This window comes from Ictalurus furcatus, chromosome 20 (assembly GCF_023375685.1).
Source record: "Ictalurus furcatus strain D&B chromosome 20, Billie_1.0, whole genome shotgun sequence".
Classification (NCBI taxonomy): domain Eukaryota; kingdom Metazoa; phylum Chordata; class Actinopteri; order Siluriformes; family Ictaluridae; genus Ictalurus; species Ictalurus furcatus.
In genome coordinates, this window is record NC_071274.1 from 14,803,656 (window position 1) to 14,823,508 (window position 19,853).

Here is a 19,853-nt window from a genome sequence, read left to right on the forward strand (position 1 = left end):
CATGATCAGGTGACGTGGCAATTAAGCGTGTTGCATGATATATATATGGCACCTGTGAACCACACCGCCAGCCTCTATTATCTGAAGCGAAGACGCAATTCACAGGCCTGCCCCGGTATGACAGTACTATGCAACGTATCGTTCCCTTCTCAGGGAACAGGGTTACATGCGTAACCCCGACGTTCCCTTTCAAAGGGAACTTCGACGTTGCATTTAGCATAACAGTACGGGAATGGGAATACCCACTCCGTCATACCGAGGGTACGGCCTGTTCAAAAATACCCAAGCCCGAGGGTCACTGCAAGACACTCGAGCCCGGGGTGGAATGAATATCCAGGATGTAATAACGAATGAATGTGTGTGGCGTAGACCACCCTGCAGCCTCACACACATCCCGCAAGGATACCCCTTTGGACAAAGCCTTCGAGGAGGCGACCACCCTAGTGGAATGAGCTCTTATGCCCAGAGGCGTGGTGAGACCACGCGCCTTGTAAGCCATAGAGATTGCTTCCACTATCCAATTCGAGATGTGCTGCTTTGACACAGCATCACCTTTACTGTCGCCGCCAAAGCAGACTAGCAGCTGCTCCGACTTACGCCACTGGCCGGAGCGGTGGACGTAAGTGCAGAGAGCCCTTACTGGACACAGCAGGTGCATTCTCTCTTGTTCCGGTGATAGGAACGGAGGAGGGCAGAAAGCCTGCATCACCACAGGGTGGGCAGCCGATGTAGGCACTTTAGGAATATAATCCAGCCTAGTATACAGGAAGGCCTTGGCTAATCCAGGGGCAAAGTCAAGGCAGGAAGGGGCAACAGAGAGAGCCTGTAGATCTCCCACTCGATTGAGAGATGTCAGGGCCAGCAGAAGAGCTACCTTTAGAGTCAGAAGCTTCTCAGACGCTGACTCTGAGGGCTCAAATGGGGCCCCTGCCAGACCTTCCAAGACCACAGAAAGGTCCCAGGAAGGTATGCGCGGCCTGCAGATGGGCCTCAGCCGTCTTACACCACACATGAACCTCGAAGTTAGAGGATGTTGCCCCACAGAGGCTCCATCAACAAGGGCGTGGCTGACCGAAACGGCCGAAACCTAAACTGACAACCGAAACCATGGCTGACCGAAACCTAAACCCTGATTGTAGAAGGAGCCCACCCCGCTGAGAAACGCTCTTGTAAGAACTCCAGGACTGTAGCTCTTGCGCAGTTCACTGGGTCTAGCTGACGTTACTCACTCCATAAGACAAAAAGCTGCCACTTGAGTGCATACAATTTCCTTGTGGACGGTGCTCTAGCATTTAACATGGTCTCTACAATCTCAGTTGTCAGAAAAGAATCTATGAGCTGGTGCCCCTCAGGGGCCAGACCCACAGATTCCATAGTTCTGGCCGAGGGTGATAAATCAGCCCTCCGGTTTGAGACAGTAGATCCACTCTAAGGGCTCAAATGGGGCACCTGACAGACCTTCCAGGACCACAGAAGGTCCCAGGAAGGTATGCGCGGCTTGCAGATGGGCCTAATGTCAGCTAGACCCAGTGAACTGCGCAAGAGCTACAGTCCTGGAGTTCTTACAAGAGCGTTTCTCAGCGGGGTGGGCTCCTTCTACAATCAGGGTTTACATGGCCGCCGTTTCGGTCAGCCATGCCCTTGTTGATGGAGCCTCTGTGGGGCAACATCCTCTAACTTCGAGGTTCATGCGTGGTGTAAGATGGTTGAGGCCCATCTGCAGGCCGCGCATACCTTCCTGGGACCTTTCTGTGGTCTTGGAAGGTCTGGCAGGGGCCCCATTTGAGCCCTCAGAGTCAGCGTCTGAGAAGCTTCTGACTCTAAAGGTAGCTCTTCTGCTGGCCCTGACATCTCTCAATCGAGTGGGAGATCTACAAGCTCTCTCTGTTGCCCCTTCCTGCCTTGACTTTGCCCCTGGATTAGCCAAGGCCTTCCTGTATACTAGGCCGGATTATATTCCTAAAGTGCCTACATCGGCTGCCCACCCTGTGGTGATGCAGGCTTTCTGCCCTCCTCCGTTCCTAACACTGGAACAAGAGAGGATGCACCTGCTGTGTCCAGTAAGGGCTCTCTGTACTTACGTCCACCGCTCCGGCCAGTGGCGTAAGTCGGAGCAGCTGCTAGTCTGCTTTGGTGGCGACAGTAAAGGTGATGCTGTGTCAAAGCAGCGCATCTCGAACTGGATTGTGGAAGCAATCTCTATGGCTTAAGAGGCACGCGGTCTCGCCACGCCTCTGGGCATAACAGCTCATTCCACTAGGGCGGTCGCCTCCTCGAAGGCTTTGTCCAAAGGGGTATCCTTGCGGGATGTGTGTGCTGCTGCAGGATGGTCTATGCCACACACATTCATTCGTTATTACAGCCTGGATATTCATTCCACCCCAGGCTCGAGTGTCTTGCAGTGACCCTCAGGCTTGGGTATTTTTGAACAGGCCGTACCCTCGGTATGACGGAGTGGGTATTCCCATTCCCGTACTGTTATGCTAAATGCAACGTCGAAGTTCCCTTTGAAAGGGAACGTCGGGGTTACGCATGTAACCCTGTTCCCTGAGAAGGGAATGAGACGTTGCATAGCACTGTCATACCGGGGCAGGCCTGTGAATTGCGTCTTCGCTTCAGATAATAGAGGCTGGCGGTGTGGTTCACAGGTGCCATATATATATATCACGCAACGCGCTTAATTGCCACGTCACCTGATCATGGCAGGCCTATAAGTAGAGGCATGATTTTACACAAGCTTCAGATACCGGTCACGCATGCAAAGCGTTCCCGTACTGTTATGCTAAATGCAACGTCTCGTTCCCTTCTCAGGGAACAGGGTTACATGTGTAACCCAACGTTTTCTGCAGTGTGAGGGAGATTTATTTTCACTGGGGAAAAAAAGCTCATCCAGCCTTAGTAATCACTTCAAGCAGCTCTTTATTTGCTTGAGAGCTACTCTCTGTTTTTGGCACATGCTTCTAGCTCCAAAATCCGGTGGAGATCTGGACCTCTGGCTCCTCTTCCAGATCCATACGAGATCCCCAGGACCTGAGCCGGCTGGCAGCCTCGGCAGTGGCCGGCCCAGATCCACAAGGCTTTCAAACTCAACTCCCTTTGGCCGAGAAGAGAGCGAACCACGAGCAGAGCTGCCTAATTGTAAGGCGTTCACAATGCACACAGTCAGACCTCTCAAGGGCTGCCTTGGTGTGCTCCATCCCTAGACACTCCACACAGAAAGTGTGTAACCCCCCCAAGATGAAAGGGGAGTAAGGTGTAACACATTTCCTGAATTCTCTCTCACTCATACTTTTCTGTCTTTTTTTTAAAGGAACCAATAAGTAAAGACATTTCTCTTTCTTTTTTTAAAAAAGATAGAGAGGAAATGAAGAGTCTTTTTGAGATCATTACACAAATGACCGACATACATCTTGCTGAAGATAATAAGGCTGACGGCGCTATGCCCTTAATTGCCACATCACCTGATCACAGCAGGCCTATAAAGGCATGATGTTACACAAGCTTCAGATACCGGTCATGCACAAGGGCACTTCCCACAGCGTAGAGTTCCCTTTGAAAGGGAACAACTTGTTGTGTCAAGATCATGAGAAAATAAAGTCATGATCATAAGAACACAACAAATAAAAAAAATCATCATGCATGGCCACTTAGGGATTCCATAGGCAGAGACCTTTCAATATTATCAGTTTAAGTGATTTTGCCAAAAAGAGCCCAAAAGGAAAGACTGAGGAAAACATAACTGTGATCATTAATGTCTCACAGTAAAAGTAATCACGGTAAAAGAAACTACACACACATCTTTAAATTAGACAATTCTATTAGGAATTGTGTTTTGAAGATTTCACTCCAGAGTTGTTTTTGTTCACACAGTCCCATGTCTCTTTCTGACTAAGGCCTACATTCATCTTCTAAACCCCTAATCACCCACAGGTGACCAATCCCCACTACTTAATTAGCTGGATTGGATCTTAAGTCCATTCTCATTGCTCACACCATCACAAACAAATTGAACAATTTCTCAGCGTGCTTTTGATCTGAGGTGATGAAGTCTAAATGGGAAAGATTTGGTGAGCCAATCAATGCCTGTACAGATGTGGCCATTAAAAATTGTGAGTTTTATGACAATGAGTTTTGAAATCATTCAATAAAGCTTGATTTAAAAACGTAAAAACTGTGCATGACATACCAATAGGTCCTGCATGCCCAGACATAAAGAAATTTCATATAAAGGGCTGTGGTGTGTGCTCTATATATCATGAAGGTATTCAATATTATCTACAGATTACTCTCTCTTACCCCACTATTGTGAAATTTAAAATATGAAGTAATGTGTTATTCAAGTTCTTTAAATCAAGTTATCTGACACCTGACTTTGGGAATAGACAGCAAATCCCAGACCATAACTTTCAGATAGACCAAAGATTTACAGTACTTATTTATCTATTCACTTTGTGCATTTATGTTGGGGTGGTACAAATCAAGCAAGTGTAACAATGGCAAATTTCATTTGCTTTAACTTTGGCTTCAGGAATATCTTGGCTTCAATCAGAAATGTTGGCAATAGTATGTTGGTCGCTGTATTCTGTAGCTCTGACTATTGTCAAATCCATTCTCATTGATAAAATCAACATAACCCATGTTACTCCAGGGTCAAAGTTGAAAAAATATATTCGAGGCACTGAAGTCCAGAAAGAGAAGATTTAGATTTATCTAACATTTTAGATCCAAACTAAATTCATTGCCTTCTTGTATATACAGTTATGTAATGCAAATGTTGTAATTTAAAAATTTCAGTGTTGACTTCAAGGGTAGTGGCAGACTTAAAAACCTTCACAATTATTTAGTTTTTTTTTTTACAGTGTCTATAGCTTTAATAGTTAATATTGGAAGTAGCCAATTGATACTAACCCTTTTTTTAATAGTCTTTAGTAGAGGAAACCCCTGTGCTTTGAACTGTTGGCATAAGTCATGAAATCAAAATGTTTACTTATTGGTTTTGTGAGCACCCTTGCTTAAAGAAAACATCTCTCCAAAAGAACCAGGTAATAAAACTGCATTTTCTGAAATTGCCTGCAGTATTTATCTTAGTTCAAACTGGCACTAATACTGACAGTGTGCCAACCACAGAGTGTGCAAGTGTGCAAACTGGCTCAGGAACAAGAAATAGGGGGAAGCTGGAGGTTTGGGGTGTATTTGGATAGAAGGTTGAGCACAGTGGATTAAAAAATCGGAGTAAAAACACCTTTACTACTAGATTCAGGTTTACAAATCTAGAAATTATCCTAGATAGGGCTTTGAAAATGTAGTCTCAAGGTAAAACATAGCCCACCAATAAAAGTAGACATATGCCTCAAGGTCCAGTCTGAACTACAGTCAGGACAGCGTAGGCACAGGGATCTTTTCATACGCACATAAGCACACCACACACAGTCTTGCCAGTATGACCCTAAATGGTCTCTACTACTCAAACAAATGTCCTTCCCTTACCTCTACCTGGTCACTTAAACATACCAGACATTCCTTTATAACCACTAAAAAGCCATACACGTTTATCTGCCGAAAATAAACAAACTTTAACAAATTTTATATAATCACGGATTCCTTACATTTTATATATATCAAGAAAGTATCTAGGTTTGATCTCTGCCCAATGTAAGTATATCCATAAGGGTAAAAGAAAACCGCAAGCTGACCCTAGGTTGGTGCTGTTACTGTTTCATCAGCTCTCTTACTGTACAGAAGACTGGCCTAAATGCTGAGGTAGCCCTGGTTAAATGTCAGCTTCAGCATAAGGCTCAGCTCAGGGTTAATGCTGAGGTAAACAGTGAGGTAATACCTGGTGCAGCACCATGTAGAACACTGGGTTAAACTGATTTCAGCACTCAGTTGAAGGCATGCAGTGGTAGAGTAAGTAGTAGCTGACTGAGCAAACTGGAGTGGAGAAGGAGAATATGTTTAAAGGCTGTCTGAAGGAAAGTAAATAGAAGCTGAGACTTTCTTCCAGTGCCAGAGATCAACCGTATGAATGTGGGGGCTGTTCTAATGCTCCCATCAAAGAGGTAAACCCACTTTCATGCCTTGACCAAAGGCTATTTGATGTTATAAATAAGCAAAGTTCGCAAGGTAAAGGTACAGTAAGGGTAACAAAAATAATCTTTTTTTCCATTAAAAAATATATGTCAATATCAGTGGAGGGAGTCAATTCCTGCACCTTACAAAATAGGAACTTCATATACAAGCTGACAAAAATAAGAATCTGACAATGATATCAAAGGTTATATCAAAGTTTACCCAAAAGAGTTTGTTTAATCAGTCTTCCTAGCATTCAGAAATTAAGAGAAAACTTTAATTTACTCATGTGTCCCATAAAGAACTGGGTTAATTTAGTCCTTGGCACCTGTAAGTCAAGTTTTTCTTAGGCCACATGGCAGAAAGTGGAACTTAGCTCTCTATTTAGGATTAAGATTCAAAATAATAAAAGTTAATTTGCATATGGAATGACCAGGCAATTAGATTTACAAAGAAAAATTACATTGCATGCAAAGTAGAGAGAGGAAATTTATTTTTGCATTCACCAAATGTGCTCTCTAGCCACAATGTTCAAAGCCACAAATATTCAGATTCAAAGAGTGACAAAAATGTAATGTCAGCTAAAGGTAGTGAAACAGATTGAAAAATTGTTAAAAATGCAGTCTGACTAAAGAAATTTGTAGAACCTAAACATGAGTGTGTTACAAAACCTAGACATTAGCATTTTTATGCTATAAAAGTGTATGTGAGTTAAATACTTTTCAAAGTGTCAGCAAGCTGGTGGTGAATAAGCAATATGAAAATTTACTGTGGTAATGTGAAGAAACTTTTACAAAAGCATGATTTCAATAAATCTGTATATTGTTCATTCATAGGCAAAACACCCAGAATAGAACACATCATCTAACATAAACGATAATGGTGTACGTCAGTATTGTTAGGTGTCTGTGCTTTGCCTTAAATGACTGAAGTACCAATCATTTAAATGTCACCCTTTCCCTCAATAAATATTTCATTTTCTTGTAAATGTTGAATAAGAATATGTAATTTACATTTATATAATATGACTCCACTGATTTGGTGGCATTTTGTTAGCAAAACTTTAGTGAAACTACTTATGTAGTTACATGTGATGTCATATTTCGTAAAAGACATTGTGTAAGTAAAGTGACTTTATTTATTTGTTTATTTGTTTTATTTTTTGCCATATTGATGACCTTCATCACAATGCCAATCAAAATCTGGGTATGAATTGTTAAATATTTTTGGCTCCAAAAAGAAGCATTACAGATATCAAAAATATTGATTGCAATTTAATATTACTCATGTTTTCAGCAACATTTTCCCAGCAGTACAACGTTAAAAGTCTCAATATACTCAACTCTCTACAGAACCATATGATAGGGATGATGAATTGTATGCAGCGGTTTCTGTAGCTTTTTGGAGGTTTTTGTCCAATGTTGTAAAAAAAAAAAAAAAAAAGAATGATTTCTAATGGTGTCGAATTTAATAAAGAGTAATTCACAGCAGTGTCGATTTTATTAGAAGGGGGTTTAGATTTATTTGGTAGAGAAGGAATACCAAAATACCAAAGCCAAAGCAGTGTAACTAAAGCTACCAAGTTAGGAGTTTTCTAAGTTAGGAACGTGAATGATGTTTCTATAGGAGAATTTGGAGTGAATCAGACTGAAACCCAGAGCAACAACAGTGTTTTCAATGAAAATTATCTCTCTCCTCATTCAATAATGGATGGATGGCATGAGCTTTGTAACATCAGCACATAATCTTAATATAGTTCACTTGGCTGCATTAATACAGATCATAACTTTTAGTAAATCAGTGGATAAGCAACTTTGTGGCATTGATTACTTAAAGCTCGTATGCTATCCCTGGCTCAATGCCACTATCATTAATTAAAAGCCCTTGCTGGCAGGATTCTATATGTTAGGCCAGTGATGAAATAATAAAAAAGAGAGATTGTCTTATAAGTTCACCACATTCTTGGTACACTTGAAACATCAGGTACCTCTTCCATGTTTGATCAGGTTTAAGTACAAGTCTTCTTTTGCAAATGAACATCTGCTATGCTTTAAATACTTTGTTCCTACAAAACTCTATTGATTGTCATAGCAACATAATGATGAACATGCTGTGTCTCTTTATTTTTTTCCTTAGCAAATCACCACATATTGTATCTTGTATGCTTTTGTAATTTTTAATGCATTATATTTTTTATTAAATATTACTTTATGCTTATAATTGCTCTACATACAAAGGAAAAGGGCCAAAATCAAAATAAAATATTGTGTATATATAATTGATATACCTAAATAGTTTAATTAAATTGGTCTCATACAGTGAAAGTGCTGCTCTAACTATAAGATCTTTTCCAACTCACTTCAAAATAACATGAATAAAACTAACACTTTGTGAATCCCCTAAACATCTCTGAATAAAACGTTATTTGTGACAGGGCTTGTCAGTGCCAGTGGTTAGAAACACTTTGGCATGCCTGTCATTCCAGACTCCTGTCACAGACTTCTTGCTTTCTATGTCTACAGTCTTGCAGGCAGATTAAGCTTTGTGTCATTGCCCTGTGCCTGTCAGCTGTCAGAGTCTGAGTCCACAGTTAAAAGGGGTAATATAAGAAAACAGTGCTAATATAAGAAAGAACAGGAGTTGGCCAGTTACTGCCCATTATGGTTGCATTGTGATGCATTATGGCTATCATTCATTCATTAATCTTCACTAACTGCTTCCAGCTACACGAACAGTGTGCACTAGATGAGAATACACCATGCATGGGATGCCAGTCCATCTCAGGGCACCATGCACACATGTTCACACACGTATTCATACCCAGAAGCATTTCAGCATAGCTAATCCATCTACATGCATGTTTGTGGGATGAGGAAACTGGATTATCCAAATGAAGCCCACATGGAGGCATGGGGAGAACATTTAAAACTCCTCACAGACATAAGTAAAATAAATTTAGTGCAAATGTTTACTTCTAGGCATCCTAGAGCATGAAATTTAAATGTAAGAATCAAGGGGGCTCCAGTAACTTCTAATTTATCATGAAGTCAAAAAGATGACTCATGACTGATGCACTGAATATATGCAAGTTATATACAGTGGATATAAAAAGTCTGCATACCCGTGTTAAAACTGCAGGTTTTTGTTATGTAAAAAAAAAAAATTAAAACAACACTTGATTTTTTTTCCACATTTAATGTAATATAACAACCAACAAAACCAAATAAAAACATTTTATGGGGCATGTGTGTGTACTCAGAATTTAACAATCACATTCAAACTCAGGGATAAAAAATAATCATCATACACCTGTCATAAATGAAGTGATATCGATTAACCCCAAATAAAGATCAGTTGTTTCTGAAGGATTTTCTTGACATGTTTTTGGTTTCATCCTACTGCTGAAGTCAGCAATGAGATTGTTGAAGCTTACAACAATCTCATTGTTGAAAGGTATTGATAAGGAGAGGGGTACAAATACATTAGATGTACTATGGAATACCATGAAGGCCAACATCAACAAGAGAAAATGGCAAACCAAAGTGACATTACCAAGAACATGATGTTCCCCCTAAAACTGATGAAAGGACAAAAAACTTTTCAGGGAGGCTACCAAGAGGCCAAAAATACCAACATTACCAACATTGATGGATCTGCAGGAATAGCAGGCTGGTACTGGCACTGGTCACTCCATGTATGTGACATGTATTCTTCACATGTCTGTGCTATGGGTTAGGGTGGCTAGAGCAGAAGGCCTTTCTCTCTCACACACACAAACAAACAATCCAATCTTGCCTAGATTTTGCTAACACATATATACAATCACCCCAAACCATGTAGCAAAATATGTTATGGTCTGATGAGAACAAGGAAGAACTTTGGGCATAATTCACAATTCTACTTATCACCCAAAGAACATCATACCCATGATGAAGCATGGTGTTGGCAGAATCATGCTAAGGGACTGCTTCTCTTCAGCTGGGATTGGAGCTCTAGTAAAGATGGAGGGAATCATGTATATATCCAATGCCAGTCTATTTTGGCAAAAAGCCTGCAGGCCTCTGTTAGATAGCTGAAGATGGAGAAAATGTTCACCTTCAAGCATGATAACAACCAAAAGCACAAATAGAAGTCAACATAGAAATGGCTTCAAAAGAAGAATATCAACATTTTGGAATGGCCCAGTCTGAGCCCAGATCTAAATCCTATTAAGAACCTGTGGAATTGAAGAGAGTTGTGCATAGGAGAGTCCCTGTATGAGCCACCACCGGAGAGCCCCCTCTATTTTGATAGATCTGGAAACATTTTACAAGGAAATGTGAAATAAAATTGACAAATCGAGATGTGGTAAATTGGTAGACTCTTACCTAAAAAGACTGAGTGCTGGATTTGGATTTAAAACCAAAGTGTGCATGGCCTGAACTGGTAGTTACATTTGTTTGTACCTGCCCATGACCTTTTCTAGTGAGTTTATATGGATCTAGTTCCAAAATTGCATCTGTTTTTTTCCTCTGAGAGTTTCATTGTGTTCATTTCAGTGTACTTCCAGGAAAGTTTTAAAGGTATTTCAGTGAACCTGACAAATCCCTTGTAAGCCCATGCACCATCAGCCCTTTACAGGAAAACAAATCCTCTGGCACTTTTCTTTGTGCACAATGATGCATAGACATTATGAAGGAAATATCCTTTCAAAATCTGAGTTTGACCAATTTAAACATCAATTTTGACATACCACCATGTTAAACTACTAATATGTGATTATAATGCCATTTGATGCAGTATTTGATTTTAATTAGGGGTGGGGAATTCACAGCAAAATCATACTCAAATAAAAGCACTGTACTTCCCAACAGAAATTACTGTGAGTAGTGGAAAAGTGCATGTCCTAAAAACTACTTAATTAAGATTAAAATATTACATATATGTGAGTGGCAAAAGAATGTGAAACTTTGCTTTCAGTATATTGTGTGACCCCCATGTTCAACAATAACTACAACTAAATGTTTCCAGAAACTGTTGATCAGTCCTGCACATCAGCTTGTAGCAATTTTAGCCCATTCCTCAATACAGAACAGCTTTAACTCTGGGATGTTGGTGGGTTTCTTCGCATGAACTAATTGCTTTTCCATCAGATTAAGGTCAGTACTTTGACTTGGCCATTGCAAAGCCTTAACTTTATTCTTCTTTAACAATTCTTTGGTAGAACGACTTGTGTGCTTAGGGTCTTTGTCATGCTGCATGACCCACTTCCTCTTGAGAGTCAGATCATGGACAGATGTCCTGGCAATCATTCTTCAGAATGTCTTCAGAATTCATTCTTCCATCACTGATGGCAAGTCGTCCTGACCCAGATGCAATAAAACAGGCCCAAACCATGATACTACCACCACCATCTTTCACAGATGGAATAAGGTTCTTATGCTGGAATTCAGTGTTTTCCTTTCTCCAAACATATTGCTTCTGATTTACACAAAAATGTGTATTTTGGTCTCATCCATTGACAAAACATTTTTCCAGTAGCCTTCTGGCTTGTAATGATTGTTAGAAAATTGCAGACAGCAATGTTCTTTTTGGAGAGCAGTGGTTTTCTCCTTACAACCCTGCCATGCACACCATTGTTGTTCAGTGTTCTCCTGATGATAGACTCATGAACATTAATATTAGTCAATGTGAGAGAGGCCTTTAGTTGCTTCAAAGTTACCTTGGGTTCCTTTGTGACCTAGTGGACTATTATACGTCTTGCTCTTGGAGTGATTTTTGTTGGTCAGCCACTCCTGATAAGGGTAAGAATGGTCTTGAATTTCTACCTTTTGTACACAATCTATCTGATTGTGGATTGGTGGAGTTCAAACTCTTTAGAGATGGCTTTGTAACCTTTTCCAGCCTGATGAGCATCAACAACTTTTTTCAGAGGTCCTCAGAAATCTCCTTTGTTCGTGCCATGAAAGATCTCCACAAACATGTGTTGTGAAGTTACTTAAAATAGGGTGCTCACTCACACCTGATTGCCATCCCATTGATTGAAAACACCTGACTCTAATTTCACATTCAAATTAACTGCTAATCCTAGAGTTCACATACTTTTGCCACTCAAACATATGTAAAATATAATTTTCCTTTTTTTCTCACTTGTTTTATTGGGTTTCTTCTGATGATAATGTTTCAGGTCATTATATATATATATATATATATATATATATATATATATATATATATATATATATAGTTTAGTACCTTTATTTCTGAGAGAGTATGAGGGTATTTTAAATTGGCCTACCTGATAAAAGATTGTGAATACAAGGTAAATATGCCAACATCTCCTTTCAGTGTATATGTAGGCCTACTGTATATACATACTTACAAAGAAAACGTTATTCAGTCTTTAAGACAGTTAAGAGTTCTTAGCTTCTTAAAAAAATTCAACTGTAAACTCTCTCTAAATATGAAAACACACTCTGTTCTCTCAAAGCACAGGTTCCCAACCTTGGTCTTGGAATATGCCTGCTCTTCATATTTAGTGTTTCCCCTGGTTCCACACCCAAATCAACTAATCATCTAATTAACCTCCCTTCCTGAGTTGAAGTGGGTGTGTTGGACAAACAAAAACACTAAAATGTGCAGAATCATATGGGCTAATTCATTTCACATTACATATGACTAAACTACACAAGGGTGTAAATAAATCAGGTTGTGTACATTTTAAAACAAAACAATGTGATCTGTATTTTGAATGTAGGTCCACATATGCATTTATATGACCCACTTCGCCTACAGTAGTAAAATGGGGGGTTGTGTTTGATTGATTATATTAATTGACTGACTGACTAATAAGCGAAAACGCCTTTATGGCACAGGTTCCCAACCCTGGTCCTGTCCTGCACATTTTAATGTTTTCTCAATTATATGAATACTGATTGATTAGTCGATCAATAAAAGCTGTTCATTATCTCATTAATCGGCTCATGTGTTGGTAGCAAGAAAAAAACGTGCAGGACAAGGGGACATTTAGAGTTCTAGCATATATATTAAACGTTTTTAACGTTTAATATATAGTTTTAGTATATAAAATCAAGAAGTTAAAAAGAAAATGAAACTTGTCTTAGGGCGGAAATGAAATGCAAGTGAATTTTGAGCGGTGAAATTCGGTATATATATGCTACTCTGTTCGGTAAAGTCGTGCGGGCTGAAAGAACACGAGAATCGCTCACCTGTGGCAGGTGCTTCCGGTACCCACTTGAGCGGGCCGATCTGGCGCAGCTGGAAGGCTGTTTTCACCTCGCTGCAGGTGTGCGCGCGGGCGGCGGACGCCACGGCCAGGTTCCCGAGCAGCAGCGCCGCGATCCAGCACACGTTCACTCGCGGGAACAGCCCTCGGGACATGGCAGCATCTCTTGTGGAGAGGTCTGCGCGAATCGCTCGGAGACGGCGCGAAATCCAAAATCGCAGCCAAAGGCAAAGAAGAAAACCATAAACGTCAGGCGATCAACCTCTTCGCTGATTTGTTTATCACATTATTCACTGTTTTTATGCCACTGGGACAGAAGAGAGCAGCAGACTGGTGTGGGTCACTTCTGAGTTGTCAGAGACTGCAGAACGGAGTGTTCTCTCTCTCTCTCTCTCTCTCTCTCTCCCACTCTCTCTCTCTCTCTCTCTCTCTCTCTCTCTCTCTCTCGGTGCGTTCATGTCTTGTCTTTTCTATTTTCCTTTTTTAGCAGAAGGATATAAAGTGAACCCATACGCATGGTCTACATGCGTTATATAAAAGAAAAATCAAAGTTTTCTCAAGTGTCAAATCTTAAAGCTCAGCCTAGCCCGAAAAAAAAATGTATTGACTGTTATCTGTAATCTTATATTTGAATGTCTAAGCAAATTTTTCTACGGTATAGTTTTAGTTATTAGTTACTGTGTCCAAAAGAAATATAAAACCCGATGTAACAGTTGCATTGAACACTATCATCACTGAGAGCAAGGCTACGCTTTGATAAAAACTGGTATTTTGCCCCCCTCTTCTGGCAAAACCTAGAAAGTAGACACGCTCTGTTGGAAGGCAGGGGTTCTCTAACTTTTCACAATTAGGGACCACTGTAAAATAAATTTCACTGACCCCCTCCAAACATAATCTAATTATTCAGTTATAAGACTCATTATGGAAATGTGTGCAATAATATTTTGGTTATTTATTGCAGCTGTAGAGGTTTGTGGATACCAAAACCAATCAGTCCCTCCAGGATTTTGCAATCACAGAAATTAACGCTTGCAAATTTTCTAAATTGCCGCAGATTTTCCACAGATTTCGTTCAAGACTCGTCACGTGAAGTCATCACAATGCGCAATGTGACATCATCACAATGGGCTTTCATCCGAAGGTCTCTTCGATTCACATGCGTCGAACATGAGTGCAGCTAAAAATCTCATTTACCAACAAATATCATTGCAAAAGACCACGCAAAACATTTTTTTGCAATTGCAATTTCACTAATTCAAGTAGTTTCCCCACAAAAAACTCTGCAAACTGCATCACAAGTTTTGGAGAAAACAGCCACAGAAAAATCAAGCATTTGTAGCCGCAACAATCACAAAAACTCAGCGAAATCCTGTAAATATCTGTTTATAAATAAATAAATAAATAAATAAATAAATAAATAAATAAATAAATAAATAAAAATGGATGGATCGATAGAATAGCAGTGTGTTAGCCCCGCCGTGTATCAGGCTGCATCATGGAGACGGGAGATTTTTTTTTCGGCAGAGAGCTTCTCTGCAAGGGGACCAGCTGGTCAAAAAGAAAAAACAAAAAAAAAAAGATTAGAAAGGACTTATCTAAAAGTTGGATTTCGGAAATAAGAGAGATTCAGAAATAGAAGTGTGGACTGAACGTTATGGAGTCATATGATAGTGGGTGGATCCTAACACGGATGCAACAGAGGGGGAAAAAGGAAAAACTTCTTAAAACTGAATTTTTTTGCTCTTCAGAAAATTTTGTGATTGAAATAAAGTTCCCTTTCAAAGGGACCGAGCCGTTGCATTTAGTATAACAGTATGGGAATGCCATGCGCGCGTGATCGGTATCTGAAGCTTGTGTCAAACCATGCCTCTACTTATAGGCCTGCCACGATCAGGTGACGTGGCAATTAAGTGCGTCGCATGATATGTATATTGCACCTGCGAACCATGCCGCCAGCCTTATTATCTTCAGCGAGACCGCATGTCTGTTGTTTGTGTGACAAAAACCGCATCATTTCTTCTCGATATTTTCTTAAAATCTCTAAACTTTTCTATCCCTTTTTTAGAGTAAAAGAAAAGAAAAGAGAGGGACGTAATGAGCGAGAAAGAATTCAGGAAGTGTGTTACGGCTTGCTCCCGTTTCATCACGGGGAAAAGTGCACACTTTCTGGGTGAAGTGTTTAGGGGTGTAGTATGCGATGGCAGCCTCGAGAGGCTGCGCGTGGTAACGCCTACATTAAGCAGCTCGGCTCGCGACTCGCACTCTTCCCGGAAGCTGAAGCGAGTTGGGTTTCAGAGCCTCGCGGATCTGGGCCGGCCGCTGCCGAGGCAGCTAGCCATCTCAGGTTTGGGTGATCTATTATGGATCTGGAAGAGGAGCCGGAGACGAGCACTGCTCTATCTCTTGCTCTGTCTTCCGTGTTCGGCTCTCCGCTGGATTTTGGAGCTCACGTTGCGACTCCTCCTTCCGCTATGGAAAGCCAAAAGGGGAAGAAAAAAAACACACACAAAAATAATATAATATGAGCCAGAAGGATGTGCTAAAAACTGAGAGCAGCATATAAAGAGCTGCTTGAAGTAATTACTAAGGCTGGATGAGCCTTTTTCTCCCCAGTGAAAGTAAATCCCTCACACTGCAAAAACTCCTGTCTTCCAGAAGTGCATGCAAAATATCAGGCTTCTGGGGGAAAACCACGCATAAGCCATATTTATAACCCCATGATGTTGGATTATTCAGCCATTGTGGGGAATGAACGGCATGGCTATTTAGCTATGCTGAAGGTGGAGGAGGCGCTTGCGAGCTACCTCTCTCCATCGACGGCAGGTAATTAGGGGGGCTGGCTTTGCATCCAGACCACCATATAAGGCCACCGAGGCATGGGTGGGCAAGCCTATGCAGTGGTACTCTTGCTTGTGGGTCACTGCAGACATTGACAGTGTTGCAGGCCTACCAAGCAGACCTGCTGAGTGAGCTCAACATATGGCGGCATTCAAAAAAGCCAGTTCCTTCCCTGTTGTCTCAAGGCCAGCACTAGTGCGAGGGAGACCCAGAAGGCGAGTATGGCAGCCCGCTAACCCCCGCAGACAGCCAGGGGAACTGGGTGGCCACAGTCGCGGTCTGCTACTAGGCCTGATCTGAGAATGGTCATAAAGGCCAAGCAGGCAAAATAGAGCGGTCCTGAGGGGCCGTGGAGGGACATATCAGGGGACATGAGGTTGTTAGGGCAGGTAGCCCCCAGTGCTACTGTAGGGCCTCCCCTAGCCAAGGCGGTCCCCAAGTTTTCAGTGTTCTCTGGTCAGCGAACTGTCACAGGGCAACAAAAATTTGATGCTTTCCCTCCAACAGAATGTGGAATAGTTAACGTCACTAAAACACCATCTGGCAGCGTGGAAACTACTGCCAAATGTGTCTCCATGGGTTCTGTCTACCATAGAAAAGGGTTACCAGGTCCAGTTTATAGGTCGACCCCCCCAGTTCAGAGGTGTGCTCACCACACTAGTCAGCACAGACCAGAGCCCAACGTTAGCGCAGGAAGTAAGTTCCGTTTTGGACAATGGGACCATAGAACATGCACCCCATTCCCTAAGGGAGGGAGGTTTTTACAGCCATTATTTCCTGGTCCACAAAAAAGATGGGAGTATGCGGCCAATTTTAGATCTGTGTCATCTGAACCATACTCTTTGGACATATAGGTTCAAGATGCTCATGCTCAAACTTATCGTGCCACAGATTCAGTTTGAGGACTGGTTTGTGGCGATAGATCTAAAAGGTGCATATTTCCACATAGAAATATCGCTAGCTTTATTCCCTCACACCTTCACAAAGTGCATGGATGTCACTCTGGCTCCACTGTGACTCCAGGGCATCTGTGTACCAAACTACCTGGACGACTGGTTAATTCTAGCACGATCCAGGGAACTGGCGGTTCAACATCGAGATGTTGTTCTCACCCACATGAAGGGCTTGGGGCTCAGGTTGAATCTCAGAAAAGTATGCTTTCCCCAGTGCAGTGGACAACTTTTCTAGGGGTTATAAGGATTCTACTAAGATGAGGGCGTGTCTATCCCCAACATGTGTAGGGTCAATCCTACCAACACTGAGCAAGATAAAGCTGGATCTTGGGAGACTATTGCCGTTATGGGCCTATTGCACAGGAGACCGTTCAGAGGTGGCTGAGAAGTTGGGGGTTTCGTCCAAGGACAAAACCTCTGAGAAAAATCAGTGTCACACGGCGATGCCTACGTGCTCTGAGAATTTGAGTGTCCCCGGTTTCTAGCCTTGGGTCACACTCTAGGGGTGTCTCCTTAGCGCAAGACGGTAATGAGAGACACCTCCCTCACGGGCTGGAGCACAGTCTTAGACAGCTGTCCAGCTCACGGTCTCTGGTGTGGCCCTCATCTGGAGCAGGGTGGCTCCATACACAAGTGGTGGAGTCCATACAGGGAGGTTTGGCCAAGTGGGATGGCATGTGTTCGCTCCGAGGAGAGCTGTGGTTCCCCTCACTCCTCCCGCACAATTAGGGCTGGACGCCATGGTGCACATGTGGCCGAGGTCACATCTGTACACTGTTCCCCCCATCGCTCTGCTCCCACAAGTTCTAGCGAGAGTTCACCAATTCAGTCTATGTCTGCTGCTAGTAGCACCATATTGGCCAGCTCGAATATGGTTCTGAGAGATAATATCCCTGCGAGATGGCACTCCTTGGGAGATTCCCATCCGCAGGGATCCACTGTAGATCCAGTGAACTGCACAATAGCTACAGTCCTGGAGTTCTTACAAGAACATTTCCCAGTGGGGTGGGCTCCTTCTACAATCCGGGTTTACGTGGCCACCATTTCGGCCAGCCACACCCCTGTTGATGGAGCCTCTGTGGGGCAACAATCTCTAACTTCGAGGTTTATCCATGGTCTCAGGCGGCTGAGGCCCATCTGCAAGCCACGCATACCTTCCTGGGACCTTTCTGTGGTCTTGGAAGGTCTGTCAGGGGCTCCATTTGAGCCCTTAGAGTAAGCCTCTGAGAAGCTTCTGACTCTAAAGGTAGCTCTTCTGCTGGCCCTGACATCTCTCAATCGAGTGGGAGATCTACAAGCTCTCTCTGTTGCCCCTTCCTGCCTTGACTTTGCCCCTGCATTAGCCAAGGCCTTCCTGTATACTAGGCCGGATTATATTCCTAAACTGCCTACATCGGCTGCCCACCCTGTGGTGTTGCAGGCTTTCTCAAGAGAGAATGCACCTGCTGTGTCCAGTAAGGGCTCTCTGTACTTACGTCCACCGCTCCGGCCAGTGGCGTAAGTCGGAGCAGCTGCTGGTCTGCTATGGCGGCGACAGTAAAGGAGATGCTGTGTCAAAGTAGCGCATCTCGAATTGGATAGTGGAAGCAATCTCTATGGCTTACGAGGCGCGCGGTCTCGCTACGCCTCTGGGCATAAGAGCTCATTCCACTAGGGCGGTCGCCTCTTCGAAGGCTTTGTCCAAAGGGGTATCCTTGCAGGATGTGTGTGCGGCTGCAGGGTGGTCTACGCCACACACATTCATTCGTTATTACATCCTGGATATTCATTCCACCCCGGGCTCGAGTGTCTTGCAGTGACCCTTGGGCTTGGGTATTTTTGAACAGGCGGTACCCTCAGTATGACTGAGTGGGTATTCCCGTTCCCATACTGTTATGCTAAATGCAACGTCGAAGTTCCCTTTGAAAGGGAACGTCGGGGTTATGCATGTAACCCTGTTCCCTGAGAAGGAAACGAGACATTGCATAGCACTGTCATACCAGGGCAGGCCTGTGAATTGCGTCTTCGCTTCAGATAATAGAGGCTGGCGGCGTGGTTCACAGGTGCCATATATATATATACATATATATATATATATATATATCATGCAATGCGCTTAATTGCCACGTCACCTGATCATGGCAGGCCTATAAGTAGAGGCATGATTTTACACAAGCTTCAGATACCGGTCACGCTCGCAAGGCGTTCCCATACTATTATGCTAAATGCAACGTCTCGTTCCCTTCTCAGGGAACAGGGTTACCCTGACGTTCTCTTGGTTGTTTTTTTTCCCTCTTACCCTTTTTTGTTTTTTTCTTTTCTTTCTCTTTTCCCTTTCTCTTATCCTGAGTCGGATGCTGCTCACATTCTGCCGAATATTGGATGATTTCCAAGGAGAATCCTGAATTTAAACTGTCCCTGCCTTAAGCTAAAAAGTGTCAAAACCGTGCAGGAACTGGTGAGACATACCCATATAAGGACTGAACCTTGAGAATCAGAAAATCAAGCAAAGAAAAAAGGAGAGTTGAAAATAGGTATTCTAAGGGGTTATTAATCAGGGTATTGTAAACAGTTAATTTCATTTAATATGATTATCACCTTCTGGAAATGCATTGTATTTTTTCATTCCTTTTCTTTTCCTTTCTGGTTGTACTCCCCAGATGTCTTAAGGCACGTGGCTTGATTAATCTGTGGCTGAACATGCTCCTAAGCCACCTCAACTTAGCATAGAGGGGATGAGAAGGACTGTTCATGATAGCTTTCAGCTTCCCTCTCACCCTCTTCTTAGT

General features: G+C 42.5%; 1 protein-coding gene across 4 annotated transcripts in view; it reads right to left on the minus strand.

The window, feature by feature from the left end:
• gpc5c (glypican 5c) overlaps positions 1 to 14,702 on the minus strand; it is a 142,542-nt gene extending 127,840 nt beyond the window's left edge. The window contains exon 1 of one of the 4 annotated variants that reach the window (XM_053651950.1): positions 13,278 to 14,700. In XM_053651950.1, the coding sequence (XP_053507925.1) occupies positions 13,278 to 13,449 (172 nt within the window). In that variant the 5' untranslated portion in view covers positions 13,450 to 14,700. Of the gene's footprint in view, positions 1 to 13,277 lie in introns of all 4 variants that reach the window. The other 3 variants (XM_053651949.1, XM_053651952.1, XM_053651951.1) reach the window with 3 other exon arrangements.
• Positions 14,703 to 19,853: the final 5,151 nt, after the last annotated feature.